Source organism: Panulirus ornatus, chromosome 66 (assembly GCF_036320965.1).
Source record: "Panulirus ornatus isolate Po-2019 chromosome 66, ASM3632096v1, whole genome shotgun sequence".
Lineage (NCBI taxonomy): Eukaryota > Metazoa > Arthropoda > Malacostraca > Decapoda > Palinuridae > Panulirus > Panulirus ornatus.
In genome coordinates this window covers 19,685,347-19,708,931 of record NC_092289.1, presented here as the reverse complement: position 1 = coordinate 19,708,931, position 23,585 = coordinate 19,685,347, and the positions used below count along the sequence as shown (strand labels likewise).

At 39.4% G+C, this 23,585-nt stretch overlaps 1 protein-coding gene across 2 annotated transcripts in view; it reads left to right on the top strand.

Moving 5' to 3' along the window:
- The window catches only part of Dcr-1 (Endoribonuclease Dcr-1), an 80,050-nt gene that overhangs the window by 29,556 nt on the left and 26,909 nt on the right, over nt 1–23,585 (top strand). For both annotated transcript variants that reach the window (XM_071658560.1, XM_071658561.1), the window contains 12 exons: nt 2,503–2,633; nt 4,742–4,828; nt 5,002–5,146; nt 9,451–9,593; nt 11,069–11,207; nt 11,738–11,959; nt 13,117–13,296; nt 16,095–16,308; nt 16,706–16,875; nt 17,047–17,237; nt 17,640–17,881; nt 21,460–23,532. In XM_071658560.1, coding sequence (XP_071514661.1) covers nt 2,503–2,633; nt 4,742–4,828; nt 5,002–5,146; nt 9,451–9,593; nt 11,069–11,207; nt 11,738–11,959; nt 13,117–13,296; nt 16,095–16,308; nt 16,706–16,875; nt 17,047–17,237; nt 17,640–17,881; nt 21,460–23,532 — 3,937 coding nt within the window. The remainder of the gene's footprint in view (nt 1–2,502; nt 2,634–4,741; nt 4,829–5,001; nt 5,147–9,450; nt 9,594–11,068; nt 11,208–11,737; nt 11,960–13,116; nt 13,297–16,094; nt 16,309–16,705; nt 16,876–17,046; nt 17,238–17,639; nt 17,882–21,459; nt 23,533–23,585) is intronic.

Here is a 23,585-nt window from a genome sequence, read left to right as displayed (position 1 = left end):
AGTAGGAGGTGGTGAAAGGATGAAGTGAAAAAGATTTTGAGTGATTGGGGCTTGAACATACAGGAGGGTGAAAGGTGTGCTAGGAATAGAGTTGATTGGAACGATGTGGTAAACCGGGGTTGACGTGTTGTCAGTGGAATGAGCCAGGGCATGTGAAGCATGTGGGTAAATCATGGAAAGGTCTGTGGGGCCTAGATGTGGAAAGGGAGCTGTGATTTTGGTGCATCACATATGACAGCCAGAGAGTGTGAAGGAGTGCAGCCTTTTTTGTCTTTTCCTGGTGCTACCTCGCTGGAGGGTTGGGGATGCTATTTCATATGTGGGATGGCAACGGGAATGGATGAAGGCAGCAAGTTTGAATATGTGCGTGTGAAAATATGTATATGTCTGTGCATGTATATGTGTGTGTGTGGGCGTTTATGTGTATACATGTGTACATGGTGGGTAGGGTCATTCCTCGTCTCTTTCCTTGCTCTACCTTGCTGACATAGGAGACAGCGATTAAGTATGATATAATGAAAATATGTACATGTATATATATATATATATATATATATATATATATATATATATATATATATATATATATATATATATATATATATTGAATGTATGTATGGTTCATGGTGAAGTGCCTGAGGATTGGCAGAATGCACGCATAGTGCCATTGTACAAAGGCAAAGGGGATAAAGGTGAGTGTTCAAATTACAGGGGTATAAGTTTGTTGAGTATTCCTGGAAATTTATATCAGAGGGTATTGATTGAGAGGGTGAAGACATGTACAGAGCATCAGATTGGGGAAGAGCAGTGTGGTTTCGGAAGTGGTAGAGGATGTGTGGATTAGGTGTTTGCTTTGAAGGATGTATGTGAGAAATACTTATATCAGTTTGCAGCAGGGGTGCATGATGTCTCTGGTTGTTTAATTTGTTTATGGATGGAGTTGTTAGGAGGTGAATGCAGGAGTTTTGGAGAGGGGCAAGTATGCAGTCTGTTGTGGATGAGAGGACTTAGGAAGTGAGTCAGTTGCTGTTTGCTGGTGATACAGTGCTGATGCCTGATTTGGGTGAGAAACTGCAGAAGCTGGTGACTGAGTTTGGTAAAGTGTGTGAAAGAAGAAAGCTGAGAGTAAATGTGGAAAAGAGCAAGGTTATTAGATTCAGTAGGGTTGAGGGACAAGTCAATTGGGAGGTAAGTTTGAATGGAGAAAAACTTGAGGAGGTGAAGTGTTTTAGATATCTGGGAGTGGATTTAGCAGCAGATGGAACCATGGAAGCAGAAGTGAGTCACAGGGTGGGGGAGGGGGCAAAGGTTTTGGGAATGTTGAAGAATGTGTGGAAGGCCAGAATGTTATCTTGGAAAGCAAAAATGGGTATGCTTGAAGGAATAGTGGTCCCAACAATATGGTTGCGAGGTGTGGGCTATAGGTAGGGTTGTGCGGAGGAGGGTGGATGTGTTGGAAATGAGATGTTTGAGGACAATATGTGGTGTGAGGTGGTTTGATCGAGTTAGTAATGAAAGGGTAATAGAAAGAGTGTTTGAGAGAGCAGAAGAGGGTGTATTGAAATGCTTTGGTCACATGGAGAGGATGAGTGAGGAAAGATTGACAAAGAGGATAAATGTGTCAGAGGTGGCGGGAGCAAGAAGTGGGAGACCAAATTGGAGGTGGAAGGATGGAGTGAAAAAGATTTTGAGCGATTGGGACCTGAACATACAGGAGGATGAAAGGCGTGCAAGGAATGAAGTGAATTGGAACGATTTGGTATACTGGGGTCCATGTGCTGTCACTGAATTGAACCAGGGCATGTGAAGCATGTGGGGTAAACCATAGAAAGTTTTGTGGGGCATGGATGTGGAAAGGGAGCTGTGGTTTCAGTGCATTACACATGACAGCTAGAGACTGAGTGTGAATGAATGTGGCCTTTGTTGTCTTTTCCTAGTGCTACCTTGCGTAGGGGGAGAGGGTGCCATTTCATGTGTGGCGGGGTGGCAACGGGAATGGATGAAGGCAGCAAGTATGAATATGTACTTGTGTATATATGTATATGTTTGTGTATGTATATGTATGTATATGTGCGTGTGTGGGCGTGTATGTATATACATGTGTATGTGGGTGGGTTGGGCCATTCTTTCGACTGTTTCCTTACGCTACCCCACTAACGCAGGAGACAGCAACAAAGTATAATATATAAGTAAAATTATATATATATACACGTATACATATTGCATTTTTTTATATTTTATTATACTTAAGTCACCACATTGTAATGATTTTATCAGTGTCATGTCTGACTAAGCAAAAGTTTTAAGTCCATCTGGGTAATTAAGCTATAACAAATTTAGTTTTCCTGTAATCATCTCTGTCTGATGTCTGATTATGGAAAGTTGATGTTGAAGGTATTCTTGCATTTATATTATTATCATGTCACCTGATAGATTTTATTGCAATCTTGGGTGATGTAAATTGTCGTTCAGTTTTTCATAAGTTCTGTCATGGTGTTGCAGGAGCTAAGTGATATAGGTGGTGATTTTGCTTGGATCTTCCCACAATATACTGTAGAAGCCAAGGAAAGTATGAAGGAAGACCCAAGGGCGGCTGAAGCAGAACACAAGAAGCAAGAGGAAGTACTCAGACGGTATGATTTATTAGCATGAATAAAGAGAACTTACATATAGATGTGAATTTTTGAAGATGCCCTCTGCCAGTGGCCTGTTAAGGGTAAGGCACTGAAGGCTAAATATTGGCACTGGAGTTCATGACTTATGGAGACTCTTGCTGTAGCCAACCCCTTGAGAGAGTTCCATTTGGGAACAGGCATTAGAGATACAGATAGATAGATAGAAAAGAATGATTTTAAAAAATGGGATCCACATCTAGGCCCCACAGACCTGTCTATGGTTTACTCCAGATGTTTCACATGTTCTGGTTCAGTCCATTGACAACACATTGACCCTGGTATACCACGTCATTCTAATTCACTCTAATCCTTGCAGACCTCTCACCCTCTTGCATGTTTTGGCCCCAATCGCTCAAATATTTTTCACTCCATGCTTCCACCTCCAGTTTGGTCTCCTACTTCTCCTTGTTTGCACCACCTCGGACACATATATCCTCTTTGTCAACCTTTCCTCGCTCATTCTCTCCACATGTCCAAACCATTTCAACACAGCCTCTTCTGCTCTCTCAACCACACTTTATTACCACACATCTCTTTTACCCTTTCATTACTTACTTGATCATATTGTCCTTAAACATTTCATTTCCAAAACATCCCTCCTTCTCCGTACAACCCTGTATATAGCCTATGCTCTGCAATCACATGATATTGTTGGAACTACTTTTCCCTCAGACATGCCTATTTTTGCTCTCTGAGATCATGTTCTCTCTTTCCACACATTCTTCATCACTTCCAGAACCTTTGCCCCTCCCCCACCCTATGACTCACTTCTGCTTCCATGGTTCCATTTGCCGCCAAGTCCACTCCCAGATATCTAAAACCCTTAACTTCCTCCAGTTTTTCTCTATTGGAACTTACATCCCAACTAACTTGTCCCTTAACCCTGCTGAACCTAATAACCTTGCTCTTATTCACATTTACTCTCAAGTTTCTCTTTTCACACTCTTTTCCAAACACAGTCACCAAGTTCTGCAGCTTCTCTCTTGAATCAGCCACCAGTGTTGTATCATTGGCGAATAACAATTGACTCACTTCCCAGGCCTTCTCATCCCCAATAGACTGCATTCTTGCCCCTCCCTCTAGAACTCATGCATTTACCTCCCTAACCACCCTATCCATAAACAAATTAAACAACCATGAGGACATCACACCTTCTTGCTGTGGACTGACCTTCGCTGGGAACCAATCAACCTATATGTAGGGTAAACCATGGAATGTGAAGCAGTTGAATTATAGTAGACCTTTGAATATTCTGTGGGACTTATCTGTGGATTGTGGGATCTGATTTCAGTACATGATATTTGACAAGTAAAGATTGAATATGTGCAAATGAGGTCATTGCATGTTCCTGATCATACCTTGCTAAGGTCGTAGAACCAGTTAAGTATTATTTTATTTATTAATACCACGCTTATTTAGACACCCCAGCCTGAGCTTTTGAGGAAGCTGAGCTCTCCATGCTTGTTTTTTTTTTCTGTTTCATCTTTTAGAAATCAAAATACATGAAGGGGGTTTCCAACTCCTTGCTCCCACCCCCTGTATTCACACGCAGAGAAAGGACAGTCAAGATTAGAAATACCTCAAGACCAATTTTTATGAAAGAGTCCTAATGTTACCCAGGACCTTCTTAAAAGGTTTCTGTAGGCCAAGTTGTGCTACTTGCAGCTGCAGGAAAAGGTAGGCTCCTTTGGAGTGAGAAGTTCATTGACAAGACTGTACTCCCAGTGATACAGCCTAGCCAAAGTCTCTTCACTTGCCCTGTAACCTCAAGCAGGCAGAGTCCAGTGACACCAGCAATTAGGTATAAAAGAAAATGATTGATTTTGAAAAGTTTTTACTTTTTTCGGTACTAGTTCCAAGTTAGAATGTAAATTTGGTGTTTCTTTGAGCTTATCAGTGGAGAATGAATGAAAGTGGAACACAGACCCGACATATTGTGTTGTCTTCCTAGAGTTTTCTAATTATAAAATGTGTGATTAGGTAATTTGATAAACAGTTGAACAGTAATTTTTGTATATCATATACACTTATTATCTATGATTCTGTTGTGTTGATTTCTGCCTTAGGTTTCGCCATCATGAATGCAATGTGCTAGTATCCACTCGTGTGCTTGAAGAAGGCATTGATGTTCCTCAGTGCAATCTTGTCTTACGGTAAGTGAAGAATCACCACGTTTTTATTGTGCAATTGCTGTCAGTGATTGGTAGATATTTTATACTGTATGATGTAGGGGACTGAAAATTGCATTGCTTAATGCTTTATAAGATTTTAATACTTTTAGTATTTGCAGTCTTGACAACTAAAGAAATCCTTGTTCCTGTTACAGGTTTGATCCCCCCATTGACTATCGTTCATATGTACATAGCTGTGGGCGGGCAAGGGGCCTTGATACTTTTTATTTTCATTTGATTACCAAGAAGCAAGAGCAAAGTTTTCTTCGTGATATGGCAACATACTCTGCCTTTCAACAGGTAAGAACATTGTCTAAAATTATTATAGCATCTTGGATGGAAGAAGAGTATATTATTTATTTTTATTCTATTTTACTTCATTACCGTTTCCCGCATCAGCAGGTTGGCACCAGGAAACAGATGAAGAATGACCCATATACATACATTCACATATCAACATATACACATATACATACATATACACACACACACACACACATATATATATATATATATATATATATATATATATATATATATTTTTTTTTTTTTTTTTTTTTGCGCTGTCTCCCGCGTTTGCGAGGTAGCGCAAGGAAACAGACGAAAGAAATGGCCCAACCCACCCCCATACACATGTATATACATACGTCCACACACGCAAATATACATACCTACACAGCTTTCCATGGTTTACCCCAGATGCTTCACATGCCTTGATTCAATCCACTGACAGCACGTTAACCCCTGTATACCACATCGCTCCAATTCACTCTATTCCTTGCCCTCCTTTCACCCTCCTGCATGTTCAGGCCCCGATCACACAAAATCTTTTTCACTCCATCTTTCCACCTCCAATTTGGTCTCCCTCTTCTCCTCGTTCCCTCCACCTCCGACACATATATCCTCTTGGTCAATCTTTCCTCACTCATTTTCTCCATGTGACCAAACCATTTCAAAACACCCTCTTCTGCTCTCTCAACCACGCTCTTTTTATTTCCACACATCTCTCTTACCCTTACGTTACTTACTCGATCAAACCACCTCACACCACACATTGTCCTCAAACATCTCATTTCCAGCACATCCATCCTCCTGCGCACAACTCTATCCATAGTCCACGCCTCGCAACCATACAACATTGTTGGAACCACTATTCCTTCAAACATACCCATTTTTGCTTTCCGAGATAATGTTCTCGACTTCCACACATTCTTCAAGGCTCCCAGAATTTTCGCCCCCTCCCCCACCCTATGATCCACTTCCGCTTCCATGTTTCCATCCGCTGCCAGATCCACTCCCAGATATCTAAAGCACTTCACTTCCTCCAGTTTTTCTCCATTCAAACTCACCTCCCAATTGACTTGACCCTCAACCCTACTGTACCTAATAACCTTGCTCTTATTCACATTTACTCTTAACTTTCTTCTTTCACACACTTTACCAAACTCAGTCACCAGCTTCTGCAGTTTCTCACATGAATCAGCCACCAGCGCTGTATCATCAGCGAACAACAACTGACTCACTTCCCAAGCTCTCTCATCCCCAACAGACTTCATCCTTGCCCCTCTTTCCAAAACTCTTGCATTCACCTCCCTAACAACCCCATCCATAAACAAATTAAACAACCATGGAGACATCACACACCCCTGCCGCAAACCTACATTCACTGAGAACCAATCACTTTCCTCTCTTCCTACACGTACACATGCCTTACATCCTCGATAAAAACTTTTCACTGCTTCTAACAACTTTCCTCCCACACCATATATTCTTAATACCTTCCACAGAGCATCTCTATCAACTCTATCATATGCCTTCTCCAGATCCATAAATGCTACATACAAATCCATTTGCTTTTCTAAGTATTTCTCACATACATTCTTCAAAGCAAACACCTGATCCACACATCCTCTACCACTTGACAAAGAGGATATATGTGTCGGAGGTGGAGGGAACGAGGAGAAGAGGGAGACCAAATTGGAGGTGGAAAGATGGAGTGAAAAAGATTTTAAGTGATCGGGGCCTGAACATGCAGGAGGGTGAAAGGTGGGCAAGGAATAGAGTGAATTGGATCGATGTGGTATACCGGGGTCGACGTGCTGTCAATGGATTGAATCAGGGCATGTGAAGCGTCTGGGGTAAACCATGGAAAGTTGTGTGGGGCCTGGATGTGGAAAAGGAGCTGTGGTTTCAGGCATTATTGCATGACAGCTAGAGACTGAGTGTGAACGAATGGGGCCTTTGTTGTCTTTTCCTAGCGCTACCACGCACACTTGAGGGGGGAGGGGGATGTTATTCCATGTGTGGCGAGGTGGCGATGGGAATGAATTAAGGCAGACAGTGTGAATTGTGTGCATGTGTATATATGTGTGTTTCTGTGTGTGTATATGTATGTGTACATTGAGATGTATGGGTATGTATATTTGCGTGTGTGGACGTGTATGTATATACGTGTATGGGGGTGGGTTGGGCCATTTCTTTCGTCTGTTTCCTTGCGCTACCTCGCAAACGCAGGAAACAGCGACAAAGCAAGATAAATAAAAAATAAATATCTATATATATATATATATATATATATATATATATATATATATATATATATATATATATATATATATATATCTTTTTCTTCTTTTAAACTATTCGCCATTTCCCAGCGTTAGCGAGGTAGCGTTAAGAACAGAGGACTGGGCCTTTTTTGGAATATCCTCACCTGGCCCCCTCTGTTCCTTCTTTTGGAAAATTAAAAAAAAACGAGAGGGGAGGATTTCCAGCCCCCCGCTCCCTCCCCTTTTAGTTGTCTTTTACGACACGCAGGGAATACGTGGGAAGTATTCTTAATCCCCTATCCCCAGGGATAATATATATATATATATATATATATATATATATGTATATATATTTTTTTTTTTTTTTTGCCGTCTCCCGCGTTTGCGAGGTAGCGCAAGGAAACAGACGAAAGAAATGTATATATATAATAAATAATTCCCGGGGATAGGGGGGAAAGAATACTTCCCGCGTATTCCCTGCGTGTAGTAGAAGGCGTCTAAAAGGGGAGGGAGTGGGTGGCTGGAAATCACCCCTTCTCGTTTTTTTTTTTTTTTTTTTTTTTTTGATTTTCCAAAAGAAGGAACAGAGAAGGGGGCCAGGTGTGGATATTCCCTCAAAGACCTGGTCCTCTGTTCTTAAAGCTACCTTGCTAATGCAGGAAATGGCAAATGGTATGAAAGAAAGAAAAGAATATATCTATATACACATGTACATATATATACTTGCTTGCTTTCATTCCATTCTCGGTGCCACCCCACCCCAAAGGAAACAGCATTGCTACCTCCTGCTTCAGCGAGGTAGCACTAGGAAAGCTGACAAAAAAGGTCACATATGTATAATGAGTAAGACTGATATAATGTGATTGCTAACCAGATATTGAATCCGTTTAGGGTAAGTTTAAAGTGATGTACTTGTTTACTAAGTGTAGATATTTATAGTGAATATAGAAATATATGTATATAAGGGAGAAAGAATACTTCCCATGTATTACCTGCATGTCATAAAAGGTGACTAAAAGGGAAGGAGTCGGGGCTGGAAATTCTCCCCTCCAGTTTTTACTTTTCCAAGAGGATGAACAGAGAAGGGGGCCAAGTGAGGATTTTCTGTCTTGGGTTCAGTCCTCTGTTCTAAATGCTCTGTTCTAAACACTACCTCGCTAATGCGGGAAATGGCAAGTATGTATGGAAACTAAGATACACACCCACACACACAGACACACACACACACACACACACACACACACACACACACACACACACACACACACACAAATAAACAGACACAAAGAAAGGATTGAGGGACAGCATATTCTTCCTGACCTTGACCTGTACGGCTGAAACATGGACATGGGATGAGTTACAGAAGTGAAGAAGCCAGGCTATGGAAATGAGTTATTTGAGAGGAGCATGTGGTATGAGTAGATAGGATGAAGAAAGTAATGAGTGGGTGTATGAGAGATTTGGTATAGCAAGGAATGCAAAAGGCATGAATTGTGGAATGGTAGAAAGGGTGAAATGTAATACTTTAAGGTGGTTTGGACATGTTGGAAGAATGCAAAATGGGGAAGTGACAATGAGAGTGTATGAGGGTGTAAGAAGAAGATCACCTTTGACATTGGGAAATAGAGTGGAAGAGTACTAGAGGGAAATAAATTGGGGAAGGATGCATGGAATAATGTATTTGAGGGTGGCATTTAAGACAGATAACTGGAGACTCTTTGCCATGGCTGCCCCCTTGATGGTAGTCCTAGGAGGGAACAAGCATTAGAGATACAGAGGGATGGATTTCATATTATTTTGAATACACATCTCTAGTATTACTAGTATTTCAAATAATTTTCTTGTTATAGTCAGAATTTTCATAGTTAATATGTGAAAATTATAATCTTTTCAATTATGGAAAAATATAAAGGGGATCAAAATAATGATTTTTTTTGTAAAGTAGTGAGTTATTTTTGGAACGTCTCTGAAGTCTTATGATCTTGTTTTTTTCTTCTTTAAGTAGGGGATACTTGTGATGTCTGTTTGTTCTAGAATTAATAATTATTTGCTCAGGTGCTGGTGAGTCGATGTGGGAGTGTTGAAGTGGGCACAGACCAGGAGGTTATGGCAAGTGAAGCTAATGCTTCTTACCCTCCTTATATCACTCCTGCCAATGCAGCTGTTACCATGGCTTCTGCAATAGGCCTTCTTAACAAGTAAGTATGTAATGAAATTTTTTTGATTACTTTTATGTCAGGAATCTTGAGTATTAGAATTGTACCTGACAGTTTGAACAGCTCTATTTTTTTTTTGAGATTTGTGTAAATGCAAAAAAATTTGTTCAGTTATTTATTCATTCAGGGAGGCAGTACTTGACCATGAATGTCTTTCTGTAATTGTTGATATAAATTCAGTTGAAATGCTGGCTTATAATCATTTTCTGATGGCATTTAATTGAAAGCCAGCCTGGGTTGATGGATCAATCTTTGTTATATAAGTGCCTTAGACTGCCTAACCCTTTTCCCTTTGGAGTTTATGCCCAATAGTTTTAAGGAAGTTGGTTTGTCTCTTAAGAATGTTCTGATTCTTAGATTAGTATTGGTCATGGTAGGAAGGATTATTGACATCCCAGATTATGAAATGAGACTAACACCTTTGTTCACTCACCCACAAAACAGCAGTAAGAACTGAAGGGAGGCATATATGAATATGAAGAATTTGCCAAAGGAAGTTGGAATAGGTTGGAGTAGCAGTATAATGAGTGTAATAAAAGAGTATAGAGGATGATAAGGGACAGAAAGAAAAAGATGATAGGCTTTGGAAGAGAGTTGAGTGAGAAGTTTGTAAGAGATGAGAAAGTGCAGAAAGAAAGGTAAAATACAAGTGAAAGTATAAAGGGAGGAGGATGCCACATGTGTAAATCAGTTGGGATTTTGAATAGCTGTAATGAGTACTGTAGAAAGTCGATGGCTTCAAGGGATAGGAGGGAGGCAGTGATATCGTGCTGGGGATGTAGAAAAGGGATAGAAAGTTGCATTTCAAGAAATGATATTCAAGGATTAGAGCAGCTTTAAGCAGTGTGAGAATGGAAAAGCCCTTGAAACTGAGAAATCAGCGTGCGTAGCATACCAAGGGAGCTATATGGGAGAATAGTTATTGAAAAGAGAAAGAAGATAGCAGAGCACTGGATAATGAAGAGCAGGATGGATTTTAGAAAAGGTAGAATGTGTAGAGATGAAAATTTCTTCAGTGAAGGTGGCACCGGAAAGTTATATCACAAAATGAAAGTTACATGCAGCATTCAGTGACTTGCAAAGCTATCTGCACCACCATGACACATATGTGGTATTTTAAGAAAATGTTTTACTGTATCATTTTTGCACTACAGCTACTTTATAGCTACCAGTGGAAAGCAGTGACTTATGCACCTTACTGGCAGCTTTAGAGTAATATGGGGATTGAAAAATATGACCCTGGAATGGCTCTTGATTTATATGATGGAAGTTTTTGGGAAAACATGCTTTGATTTATGTAGTTTTAGGTAAAGCAATACTTCCTGGGAACATACCTACTACAGTAAGCAAGGAATACTTGTACTGTCCTTATCTCAACGCATTAGAACACTCAATTCCTTCATCTAATCATCTTGCATAAAATGAACTTTATTACATTGCTATTTATACTATTCTAGATATTGTGCCAAACTGCCAAGTGACACCTTTACTCGACTGACAGCCATGTGGGAAATTGAGGAGAGGCAAGATGATCTTTGCAGATATCGTTGCAAGATTATGTTACCAATTAATTCACCCTTGAAAGGAACTGTCCAGGTAAGTGTCTTCCATTTTGTATGCTGCACTGGCTATTTAAGCAAGATGAGCTGATTAGTGTAAGAAGCTTTAGATGAGATGACAAAATGAGTTAAGTAAATGAGTGTATAGGATAGAGATACAGTCATTAATTGTTATTCGGGCAATATATTCTTTATATCATCTGCATGTGGTTCCATGTTTTCAGCCTGGGAAATTATATAGATAAAGATTGAAGTTCTGGTACTATAACTGCATGTATTGATGGATTATTGAAACTTCAGGACATCTACCTGAGGATTAATTACACAGAAGAAGGAAAAGATGTATGTGTGAACTGAATGGCTGTGTTTATAATCAGTCCCAGTTTGTATTTTGGAATTGATTTAGAAATAAACAGATAGATAATAGTGAAAGGCTAAGAGAAAATCAGATTGGAGTTACAGTTCAAAATATCATTTGGTAGAGAGTTTGAAAAATATATTTTCAGTTTTCACGCCAAAACATTATAGGTAGTTATACAATGGGTAAATCAGTAATCCTTTCCTTAGGGTCCTTGGCAAGAAAAGGTTTCCTTGGCTAAAATGTCTGCTGCTCTTGAATGTTGCCATCGTCTCCATCATATTGGGGAATTAGATGATCAGCTACAGCCAGTTGGAAAGGAAAGTATGAAACTTGATGACCACCTTTGTGCACCACCTGCAGATGACCAGGTACCAGAGGGGATGCCTCGTCCAGGAACAACCAAGAGACGTCAGTATTACTATAAGAAGGTGAGGGCATGATGAATATTTGTTTTATGATGTTGAAGTGCGAGCACTTGCTTGCAGGATTCTTTCATTCTTGAACTAGATTTTCTTTAATACCTCAGTAGTTAAGCTTTCAACATGACTTGAATTTTTGAAGTTCAGTTTGAATACAAATAACATTTCTGAGAATGCAATAATAAATATTTTATTTATTTATTTTGCTTTGTTGCTGTCTCCCGCGTTTGCAAGGTAGCGCAAGGAAGCGCAAAAGAAATGGCCCAACCCACCCCCATACACATGTATATACATACACGTCCATACACGCAAATATACACACTTATACATCTCAATGCACACATATATATACACACACAGACATACACACATATGCACATGTACATAATTCACACTGTCTGCCTTTATTTATTCCCATCACAACAATAAGTATGAAGGGCAATTTTTCTGCAATATCCCATTAACTCTAGGGTTGGGGCCATAGTCTTATGCAGAATTTGTTTTTCTCTTTCTCTTCTTTAAGGCTCGTGATTTTCTTTTTTTTTTTAGGCTCCTGAGTAGTAGTAGTAGTAGGTGGGAACATTAGGCAGGACCATTAGGTGGAAACAGGTAGAAGTAGTAGATAGGAATATTAGGTAGAAGTAGTGAGTAGGAACATTAGATAGTAGGCTATGGAAACATTGTGCTAGAGTTGCCCTCTGTCAGTGGCCTGTTAAGATTAGGTACAAAAGGCTACGAAGGAGCACTGAAGTTCACCAGTTATGGAGACACTTTTGCCATGTAAACAAGTTAGTTGGGATCTTGTATGATATATTAACTGTTGCTGATGATTTTGAATTCTAGCATTTAAGTTCCTCATTATTTCCTCTGTGTGTATTTTGAATGCCTCCTCCCATGCTAAGAAGGATGGCCTGAACTTAATCTTCCCCATTGATATTGATTAGAAATCACTGGTTCATCTTAACATACAGAAGTGTTTTAAACATATTTTTTTTTTTTTTTTTCCATACTATTCGCCATTTCCCGCGTTTGCGAGGTAGCGTTAAGAACAGAGGACTGAGCCTTAGAGGGAAAATCCTCACCTGGCCCCCTTCTCTGTTCCTTCTTTTGGAAAATGAAAAAAAAAAAAAAAAATTAATTTAAACATATATCTGTCTTATTTCTAGGTTGCTGAATGCTTGACAGGAGAACAACCAAAGGAGGAACTAGATCTGTTTGTGTATAAGTTAGATATGGTATTGACGTGCCCTATTCCGGATGAGCAGAACACCCGTGGTCGCAAGATATATCGCCCAGAGAAGTCTTCACGATCATTTGGTATTGTTACCACAAAACCCATCCCACAGGTATCTGTTGTAATGAAATTTAAGATATTATAGCACAAAATATGCATTTTGCATTTATATGGTAAGATGAGGAAGTGGGACAGCATCGTCCTCCAGACCTCAACCTATTTAGCCAAAATGTGGGCATGGGTTGAATCACATAAGTCAAAAATTTTTGCTGTAGAATGTGTTATTTTAAAGAAGTATGTGTTATACATAGATGGATAGATGGAATGAAGAAAGTAATGAGGGGGTGTATGAGAGATTTGGTATGGCAGGGAATGCAAAGTGAATGAGATGTGGAATGGTGGAGTAGGTGAAATGTAATACTTTGAGGTGAATTGAGCATGTGGGAATAATGCAAGATAGGGAGTTTACAAGGAGAGTGTATGATAGTATGATTAAAGGGGTTAGTGTGAGAGGAAGATCTGTGACATGGGGAAATAAAGTGGAAGGGCAGTGGAGGGAGAGAAACGGGGGAAAAATGTGTTGACTTTTGTATGAGAGGGAGGTATTAAGGACAGGGATAAGTGGAAACTCTTCTGCCATGGCTACTCACTTGATAGGAATTCATGAAAGGAACAGTCATCAGAGATATAGATAGAAAGATGAGGAAATGATTGTTAGTTATGTGTTAGGATGTTTGAAAATGATTCCATAGCCATTGCCCATCTTTGAATGTATGATAGAGATAGGTAGCTGGATAAATAATTTCATTTGACCACATGTAGGAGTTATTCCAAATTTTCAAGCACACCCAGTGGCTCATTTACAAATGAAATGATGAGGGAGATGGGTCTTAGCCACTCACAGACTGCCATGGTCTTTGGTCTTAGCTGAAATATCGCATATCGTCACCAACAAACTTAGTGGTTGAGTACTTAGAAATTACATTATTTTTTTGACCCTTGGGCTCACTGTGAGTACAGTAACTTGTATCCACTAGGAGAAGAAGAGAAGATTCAAGAGATGGTGGCTGTGCAAGAATTCATATCCTCACTCATAGTTTCCTTGATAATACAACATGAAGTATTAAGTTGATTTTGAAAAATGACAAAGAGGATCATGAAAAGATACAGAATGGCTGATTGTACTCAATTTTGTTCAGTTACGATACTTTCGTGGTGGTTGACCCTTTCTGCATATGTTATTTTTCTGTTATATGTAGGCTTACATGTATTTTCTGTATTTCAGTACTTTTGAATATGTATATTTACCCAATGGATTATCTGAGAAAGGAATTATTTTTATACCAGTTTCACTCTTTCCCACCTTGGCAAGGGAATATTTGGAATGGATGACCAAGCCATTGAGAAGGATTCTTTCCTTGACTCCTGCACGTACTGTTAAACATTAATGATGCAGGAGGGAATATTTTCCTACCCCTGTTGCTGCTTCTCTGTCACCTTCAGTGGCATGGTAGATTTTTTTTTCATCCGCGTTTGCTATTTCTTGCTGTAGCATGGTAGTGCTGGGAACACATGAATAATGGCCTCATTTGCATTCATCCACTCAATGTCTTTATGTGTCATTGAAACCAGGTCCCAGATCCCACCATCTATAGCTTAACTCTATTAGCTCCATAGAGTATTGTGTGTCCTGTGACTGTTTCATATGCCCTGTTTTAACTCACTGACAGCATGTCATACCCACATAAACTGCATTGATTCATTTTATTCTATCCCATGCTCCCATCACCCTCCTGAATGTGCTGGCCATGATATATCAAAGCCTCATTCAGTTCAGCCTTCAGTCTCTTTGGTATCCCCCTCCCCCTTGCTTCCTCAATGTCTGACATGCGAATAATATTAGTCAGTCTTTGTTCAACCAGATCAGCTCTCTGAATCAAACTGTGCATACTACTACATCTTATTCTCACACAGTTAACTAACCTCACACCACAAATTGTCCTCAGGCATTTCAATTTTGGCATGTCCTTTCTCTTCCATTTTTTAGCATTCATGGCCCAAGACTCATTTGTTGGAACTACTATGGTATACCTTCAGAGAGGTGTTACTAAACTCTACCTGTGTATTGATAATATAATTTTGGCAAAGTGTTATTTTTATTCTATGGTTCCATCCACTGCCATGCCCACTTCCAGATATCTATAACACTACTTTTATGTTCTTTGTATTCACTCTTGCACTTCAACCAACCAGTCTCTATCCACTGCTTAACTTGATAACTGTACTTTTATTCTCATAGACTCTCAACTTTCTCCATTCACATACTATCCCAAACTCGGAAACCAGTTTCTGCAGTTTTTGCTTGAATCCTTCACTAGTTCCTTGTCATGAGCAAACAGGAACTGATTCACCTCCCAGGCATTCCCCACCCCATCAGATTGTAGACCCACTTCTATCACCATGATCCTTGCATTCCCCTTCCTCACCATCTGATCCATAGACGTTAAACAGTCATGGTGACATCAAATACCCATACTGCAGACTAACTTTACCTTGGAATTACTCACTCTCTTTACTTCCTACTTGCACAAATGTCTAACTCTCTTGATAAAAACTCTTCACTTCTTTTAACAGCTTTCCTCCCCCACCATGTATTTTTATGACCTTCCACAAAGTGCTTCTGTCAATCCCAATGTATGCTTTCTCCAGATCCATAAACCTTTCTCTTCTGTTATACTTGTACACTGTTCCTAGTCAGGGAGGTGTGAGATACATAATTGACTCATACAAATCTATACATATTGTTTAATGTAATAGAATATAATATAGCATTATACATTACATTTTAGAAATTTAATTCTTTTGAAAGTTGTTAGATATGATGATGAAATTATTTTCTTTCCTTTCCAGGTTAGTGGTTTTCCAGTGTTTACTCGATCAGGTGAAGTTGTCGTCCATGTATGTGAAATTGCAAGTAGGGAGCACTTTAACCAAGATCAGCTCTTAGCCTTGCAGTGTTTCCACAAGTTTACCTTCACACATGTATTGCGCCTGGAGAAATATCCCATTAAGTTTGACCCAACTAATGCAAGGACAGCCTTCTACATTGTACCACTGAATAAGTGTGAGTTTTATGTGGCCTCTTTTATTCATGGTTTTTTTCATATCTTTCTTTTTTTTACAGTTTATCTACACCAGATAACCTTTTCTTTTTTTTGGGATGAAAGTAGATTCCAGAAATTGCATTCTTAGCTACATTTCCTGCTACAGTTTTCTTGTTTCTTATCCTTTTATTTTCAAAATCACCATTAAGTGTGCAAGACATTAGTTTTTGAGGTATTTCTCTATAATGTGTTCACCTCCTCTTTTTTGTAACGAGATTTCTCTAGTTTGATTGCTGATGTCAAGCATTTTTTTTTTCGTACATGTTCACCATTTCCTGCATTAGTGAGGTATTACCAGCAATGTACAAAGAAATGGTCTCAGTTGCTCATATATAAGAAATACTAATTCCCTTGCAGTTGACAAAAATGAGAGCATTGACTGGGAATTTGTCCAGAAGATCCAGTTAGAGGGGGATCCAAGGCCAGTTCCTCCTCTTGATGCTGCAAGGAAGAAGTTCCAGTTCCAGCGTGGCTTATATGAAGATGCTGTGGTTATGCCATGGTACAGAAATCAAGATCAACCCCAGGTAAAGAGACCTAACCCTGGTTGTTGTGCTCTCTCTCTCTCTCTCTCTCTCTCTCTCTCTCTCTCTCTCTCTCTCTGCCAAGAATGTATTTTCCCCATATTGTAAGGGTGGTTGATATGTTGAAGGACATGAAAAGATGATTCTCATTCTGATTGAATTAATCTCTTTCAGTACTTCTATGTGGCAGAAATCTGCACTCACCTCAACCCACAGAGTGATTTCCCAGATGCTGGATTTGAAACTTTTGAGAAATACTATCTGACTAAGTATGGCCTTCAGATTTGTAATTTGTCTCAACCATTGCTTGATGTTGACCACACATCTGGCCGTCTCAACCTGCTCACTCCAAGACATGTCAATAGGTAAATGATTTTATGATTTCATTTAAGATTTCATAATCTTTTATCTCTTATACAGAGTGTTGTCTCGTACAGAATCTCCATGGATTGGTCTCTGTATATTTCAGAAAACTTTGTTTGCAGTGTTTCAATTTTAGGCATGTACCTTCACTTTGTTTTTCCAATTTACATTTTGCTTCCCAATTTACTCATAATTGTTTTTGATTACCCTGCCTACATCTGATCTTTCATCATGTCTGCACTTCCTCTGCATTTCATCTGTCATTCATAATCCACTTCTTTCACCCATGTGACAGAAAGGTGTAGGCAATAGTGTATGTTAAATCTTTTAACTGATTGGTAAGGTATCCAGCAGCTCCACTAGTATTTTTCAGGTGTGTTTGAATTATAGTTCCTTCTTAACAGGAAAGGTGTTGCACTTCCCACTACCTCAGAGGAGACCAAGCGTGCAAAACGAGAGAATTTGCAGCAAAAACAGATCTTGGTGCCTGAGCTGTGTACAATCCATCCCTTCCCAGCCTCTTTGTGGCGCAAGGCAGTGTGTCTCCCAACCATTCTCTACCGTATAAATGCACTGCTTTTGGCTGACCAGTTGCGAATCTGTGTGGCTAGTGAAGTAGGCCTTGGATTAAAGAACCTCCCTGCAGGTAAGATGTTTTTTCATGTCAGATTCTTTTGTTATTAAGTCCATTTTGATGCCTCTTAATGCCCTTTTATCGAGGTTAACCCATCCATTAGCATTTTTCATCAAAATCTCAACATGGACACCATTTTCCCTCTCTTACTCATTGATTATTGATTATATCTTTATTTATTTATCATACTTAACCGCTGCTTCCTGTGTCAGCGAGGTAGCACAAGGAAACAGAAGAATGGCCCAACCACTCTTAAACAATATGTAACAGAATATAGAATATTCTTAGTATTCATTAGGACATTTCAAGTAAGGCAGAACCAGTGAAAGTTTAGAAAAAGAACCAATTATAGAGGAAAAATGATGAAAAAAAAGGGAAGTGCAATGTCTATAATTATGATTAGTTGTTAATGTTTGACAGACCACTGAATGGAGCTGCTGATATAGTGGAATAAAAAGATACTCAAAAAATTTTGATTGTACAGTGTCTTAACTTACCAGTGTTGAGAAGTGATGTCCAGAATCATTATACATAGATTGTTTCGAGATTTTGGCATACATTTGTTCCATTAACCCTTTCACTAGTGTATTTCTTGAATGAGGATTCTCTGATGGACTGCTCAGGTCCTAATAAGTGGATCTAATGGTTCCTGTTCTCACTTGAAATAGTAGATTATGTTTGATTCCATTGCGCAAGAATTGCTTTCTGCCGATGGCCTATTAAGGATGAGGCACTCAAGGCTAAGTGGCACTGGAGGGAACAGGCTTTAGAGATATAGTATTAGTTTGATTCCACCCATTGCCCTTAAATATCTCATCCATTCATCTACCATAGCTGTGAAAAATGCACCCCTCATCCATAGATTGTCTTCAAAGGTGTAAGTACATCGAATTGGCTTGCTGAAAGTTGTACATATCCATGATTGTGCAACATATTTAGGGCCTTGGGTGTTTGATGAATTAAGTGCTGTAGAGGAATGTTTGCTTTTATTATATGTTGTAACTAAAGTAGATTAAGAAGAGAAATATCCGTTCATCATTTTGGGAGCGTTGAAGAATGTGTGGAAAGAGCTTTAGGTATTTAGCAGGATGAAAATAAGTATGTTTGAAGGTATAAGAGTCCCAGCGATGTTGTATGGATGTGAGGCATAGGTTACAGATGAGGATGTGCTTAGGAGGGTGGATATGTTGGAAATGAAATGTTTGTGAACTATATGTGACATGATATGCTTTGATTAAGTAAGTAATAAAAGGGTAGGTGGGAAATGTGGTTGAGAGAGTTGAAGAGGATGTGCTGAAATGGTTTGGACATATGGAGAGAATTAGGGAGAAGAGGTTGATAAAGAGGATATATGTATCAGAAGTGGAGTGGACAATAAGGGGTACACCAAACTGAAGATGGAAGGATGGAGTGACAGATTTTGAGTGATTGGGGCCTGAACATGCAGGAGGGTGAAAGGCATGCAAGAGATAGAGTAAATTGGAACGTTGTGGTTTGCAAGAGTTGACAGGTCATCAGTGGAGTGAACCAGGGGGCTTTGGTCTCAGTGAATTGCATTTGTTAGCTAGAGAATGGATGTGAGCAAATGCAGCCTTTCTATGTCTACTCCTGGTGCTACCTCATTAATGCGGCAAACTGATCCAGTGTGATAAAATATTATTTCACTTATCAATACCTGCCTAACTGAAGAATTAAACTTCCTAATTGTTTTTGAACTAGGAAGAGCACTAGAGGATATCCATTTAAGGGAGAAATTGCATGATGGATGATTTAAAGGGATGGGTTGAGGACAGGATGCAAGAAGGTTTGGTAGGTTGGTATGGCATTCCAGTTGTTAATGAAGATGGTAAAATGACATGTTGATTGTATGTATGAGCAGGCATGTGTTGCAAATGCATACTTTAAAGAAAAAGATGTTCGCAAATACACATGGAACAGACACAGGGTAGGGAAGAGCATGATTGATTTGTTTTTGGTGAGAAGGGAGCTGATAGATAATGTGTATAATTGCAATTTAGGGAGATGATGTATTAGATATTTGATAGTAATATGTAGTTGAGCCTTTTAATTCTAGATAGTAAAGGCCTAGAAATATGAGTGAAAAATGTGCAGGATTACAGTAGAAGTTAAATGACAAGCTCATGATCCAAAACAGAACAATTTGAGGTTGAGGTTGAATACAGTATAAGAATGTATTATGTGTAGAATGTAGAGAGAGAAATACAGCAAGATGGAATGAAGATTTAAGAAGGTTGTTCGAGGAAAAGCACAGTTTAGAAGGAGCTGAGTCTTCTTGAAAATAGCAGTGTGTGGAGGGAAAAGAAATGAAAAGAAATATTGGAGAAAAATGAATGAGAATTTAAAGATTAACATAACACTTTTTCTGTTGTGTTTGCTTTAGTAGAGATGAGAATTTAAAGGAGAGCAACATTGTACTTTGTCTATTGTGTTTGCTTCAGCAAAGATGGGTGTGTCTGAGTGTATATTAGTCCCAACAGTGTTGTGTGAATGTGAGTCTTGGTCTTTTATTCAAAAGAAAAGGAGAGAGTGGATGTATTGGAAATGAAATGCCTGAGGATGATATGTGGTATGAGATGGGTTGCTTGTATGAGGAATGACATCGTACAAGATTTGTGGTAGTAATCACTCAGATTTGAGTGAGCTGATTAAGGTGCACAGAAATGGATTGGACACATGGAGAGGGTGATTGTAGGAAGACTTATTAAGAGTGGCAGTTTCTAGGCAGCCAATGACCAGAGAAATATATTACCAGCACTACCCTGCCTGGGTATCGAGAGAGTTAGTGACCAGCGGCTGCTTAGTGAACCAGCACTTCATTGGTTGTCAAGTTGCGCTCCTCTTACCCAGGTAGCTGTCTTTCCTTTCTGCCTCACCCACACGTGGAATATGGGCACTTTATTTACAAACAAACATACAATCTATCCTTGCCATACATAATACTTGATGACATTTAACGCACACAGCTCATTCTTTGTAACTCTAGATTTTTCTGCAGTGAGCACCATTTGCTAGCCCTGTCTTTTGGCAAAATGGTAGGAGCTTTAGATAGTATTTTATAGGAACATTTAAACAGGAGGATTAGGTTGAAGTAGTACTTACGAACTTCAGGCAGGAGCATTAGATAGAAGTAGTCTGTAGAAATATACTAGAGTTGCCCTTTATCAGGGACCTGTTAGGGGTGAGGCACTTAAGGCTGAAAAGCTGCATTGGAGTTCACTAGTTATGGAGATTCTGTTGCCCGGGCCAACCCTTTTAGGGAGTTCCATTTGGGAATATGCATCAGAGATATAGATAGATAGATAGGTAGATAGATAGGCCATGAAAAGTCTAAAAATGTACAGAGGCAATTGTATCCTTCTAAAACAAAAAGATTCTTTATCTAAAATTTTTACCTCATGTTTTCTTGTCATCATATGTATTTTTGGCTGTCTTATTTAGTTAAAATTTTCCAAATAATGTTAACATTTGTTGATTGAATTTGTGTTATTCTGATGTAATATGAGCTCATAAAACCTATTATTAAATTTTTAAAGTGCATGGTGATAACTTGGCTTTTCACCTACTTTTAGGCTTCTCATGGCCACCCTTGGACTTTGGCTGGAGTCTTGCTGATGTTCTGAAGAAGAATCAAAGCAACCAAGAGCAGGAGAATAGTGAACCAAAGACAGAGGCTGCTACCAAGCGAAAAGTAAAGAAAGTGGAATCATTGGGTGATGAATCACCTCTCTCAAAGAAAAAGATCACCAAGAATGGTATTGATATGGAAATAGGTACCTGGTCCAATGACATGGCTGTAGATCCCCCTACTCCTCCATACAGTTTGGATGATGTGAATACAGCAGATGACTTTGAGATTGATACTTTTGATCCAAATGTAGCCCTTCCAGATAATCTAACTTTGCTAGATGGGTTTACAAATGCTGATGATGACATAGAAGGTGAATTAGGTGCTGATTGGGGCACTGGACTCACAGAACGAAGGTCAAAAAATGGGTGTCAGAAGGATAGTAGTGGAGAGGTTTTTAGAGTTGGTTCACCTTCAAACTTTGAAATTGATGGATGGGATATGTTTGGTGGGTCTAATAGTTCAGTTTATGGTGGAAATTATGGTGGTTATGGTTCTTATGATGCCTATGGAGGGTATGGAGACTTCCAGGGCTTGGCAGATGACTTGGAAGGCTGTGAATCAGATGTTTCATCAGATATGGATGATGATGATAAAAGTCAAACAGAGAAATTATGGGACGAGGAAGGTAGTAAAAGACGGGCAAGTATGGCTATTGATGAAGGTTCCTCTGATGAGGAAATTGACTTACAGTGGCCCTATGAAAATGATGATGTGAGATCAGAAAAAGAGGAGGAATTTCAACAGTTCCTGAAGGAAAAACAGAGCACAATATTAGAAAGCCCCTGTTACCTGACTGAAAATGAATCGCTGGTGATAGAGAAGGCACACAGGAAGTTAGCAGGTGAAAATAAAACTGTGTCTCCAGAGAGAGAGAGTTTACATAGAGAAAAATTTGCAGTACAAGGCTGTGAACACCTATCTTCAAAAGGCTGTGATAATGCTCAACAATCTACCTCACTCACCACTAGGATTGTGAATCGTATTGAAACTCTTTCTCTTGTGAAGTTAGATGATGGTGCTGAAACTTCCTCTTGGAAGGGCAACTGTGGTGAAACTTCCTTCAGTTTTGATTCCCAACCAGATCTCATAGACCATCCTGGTCCACCTCCTAGTGTCATCCTTCAGGCACTAACAATGTCCAATGCCAATGATGGTGTTAATTTAGAGAGGCTGGAGACTATTGGGGACTCTTTCCTCAAGTATGCCATCACCACATTCCTTTACTGTACTTATCCACAACGCCATGAGGGCAAGCTTAGTTATCTACGTTCCAAGCAAGTTAGCAACCTAAATTTGTATCGTTTAGGTAAGCGAAAAGGTCTTGGGGAGTGTATGGTAGCAACTAAGTTTGAGCCACATGACAACTGGCTGCCTCCTGGTTACTTTGTGCCACGTGAGTTAGAAGAAGCTTTGATTGACTCTGGAGTCCCAGCAGGTCACTGGAATATGGCTGATTTACCTGGGCTTCATGATTTGGCGAGTGATGAGATAAGGCGTTTAGTTCAAGAACGCTCAGAGCAAATAAAACGAAGCAAAACTGAGCAGGTAACTAATGAACTAATGGCCACACAGAATCCACATGATTTGCCCATCTTCATTCCATACAATTTGCTCACACAGCATAGTATCCCAGACAAAAGTATTGCAGATTGTGTTGAGGCTCTTATAGGTGCTTACTTGACAACCTGTGGTCCCCGTGGTGCTTTACTTTTTATGTCTTGGCTTGGGATTAAGGTTTTACCTTGTAACATAGATGAGGGGCTTGAAAATGTGTGGCAGGTTACTTATGGTCATTTGGAACCTCCCCAGTCACCTCTTCATCACTGCCCAGTAACTGATACTCATACACAGTTGGAGTTACTCCTCAGCGGATACAAGGTGTTTGAGGACAAGATTGGATACATGTTTCAGGACCGTTCATATTTGCTGCAAGCCTTTACCCATGCTTCATACTACAAGAATCGTCTGACTGATTGTTACCAAAGGCTTGAGTTCTTAGGAGATGCCGTTCTAGGTAAGTCTTGAGATTTATGTATAAACATTTTTTTTTGTTTTGCACAGGGTTGG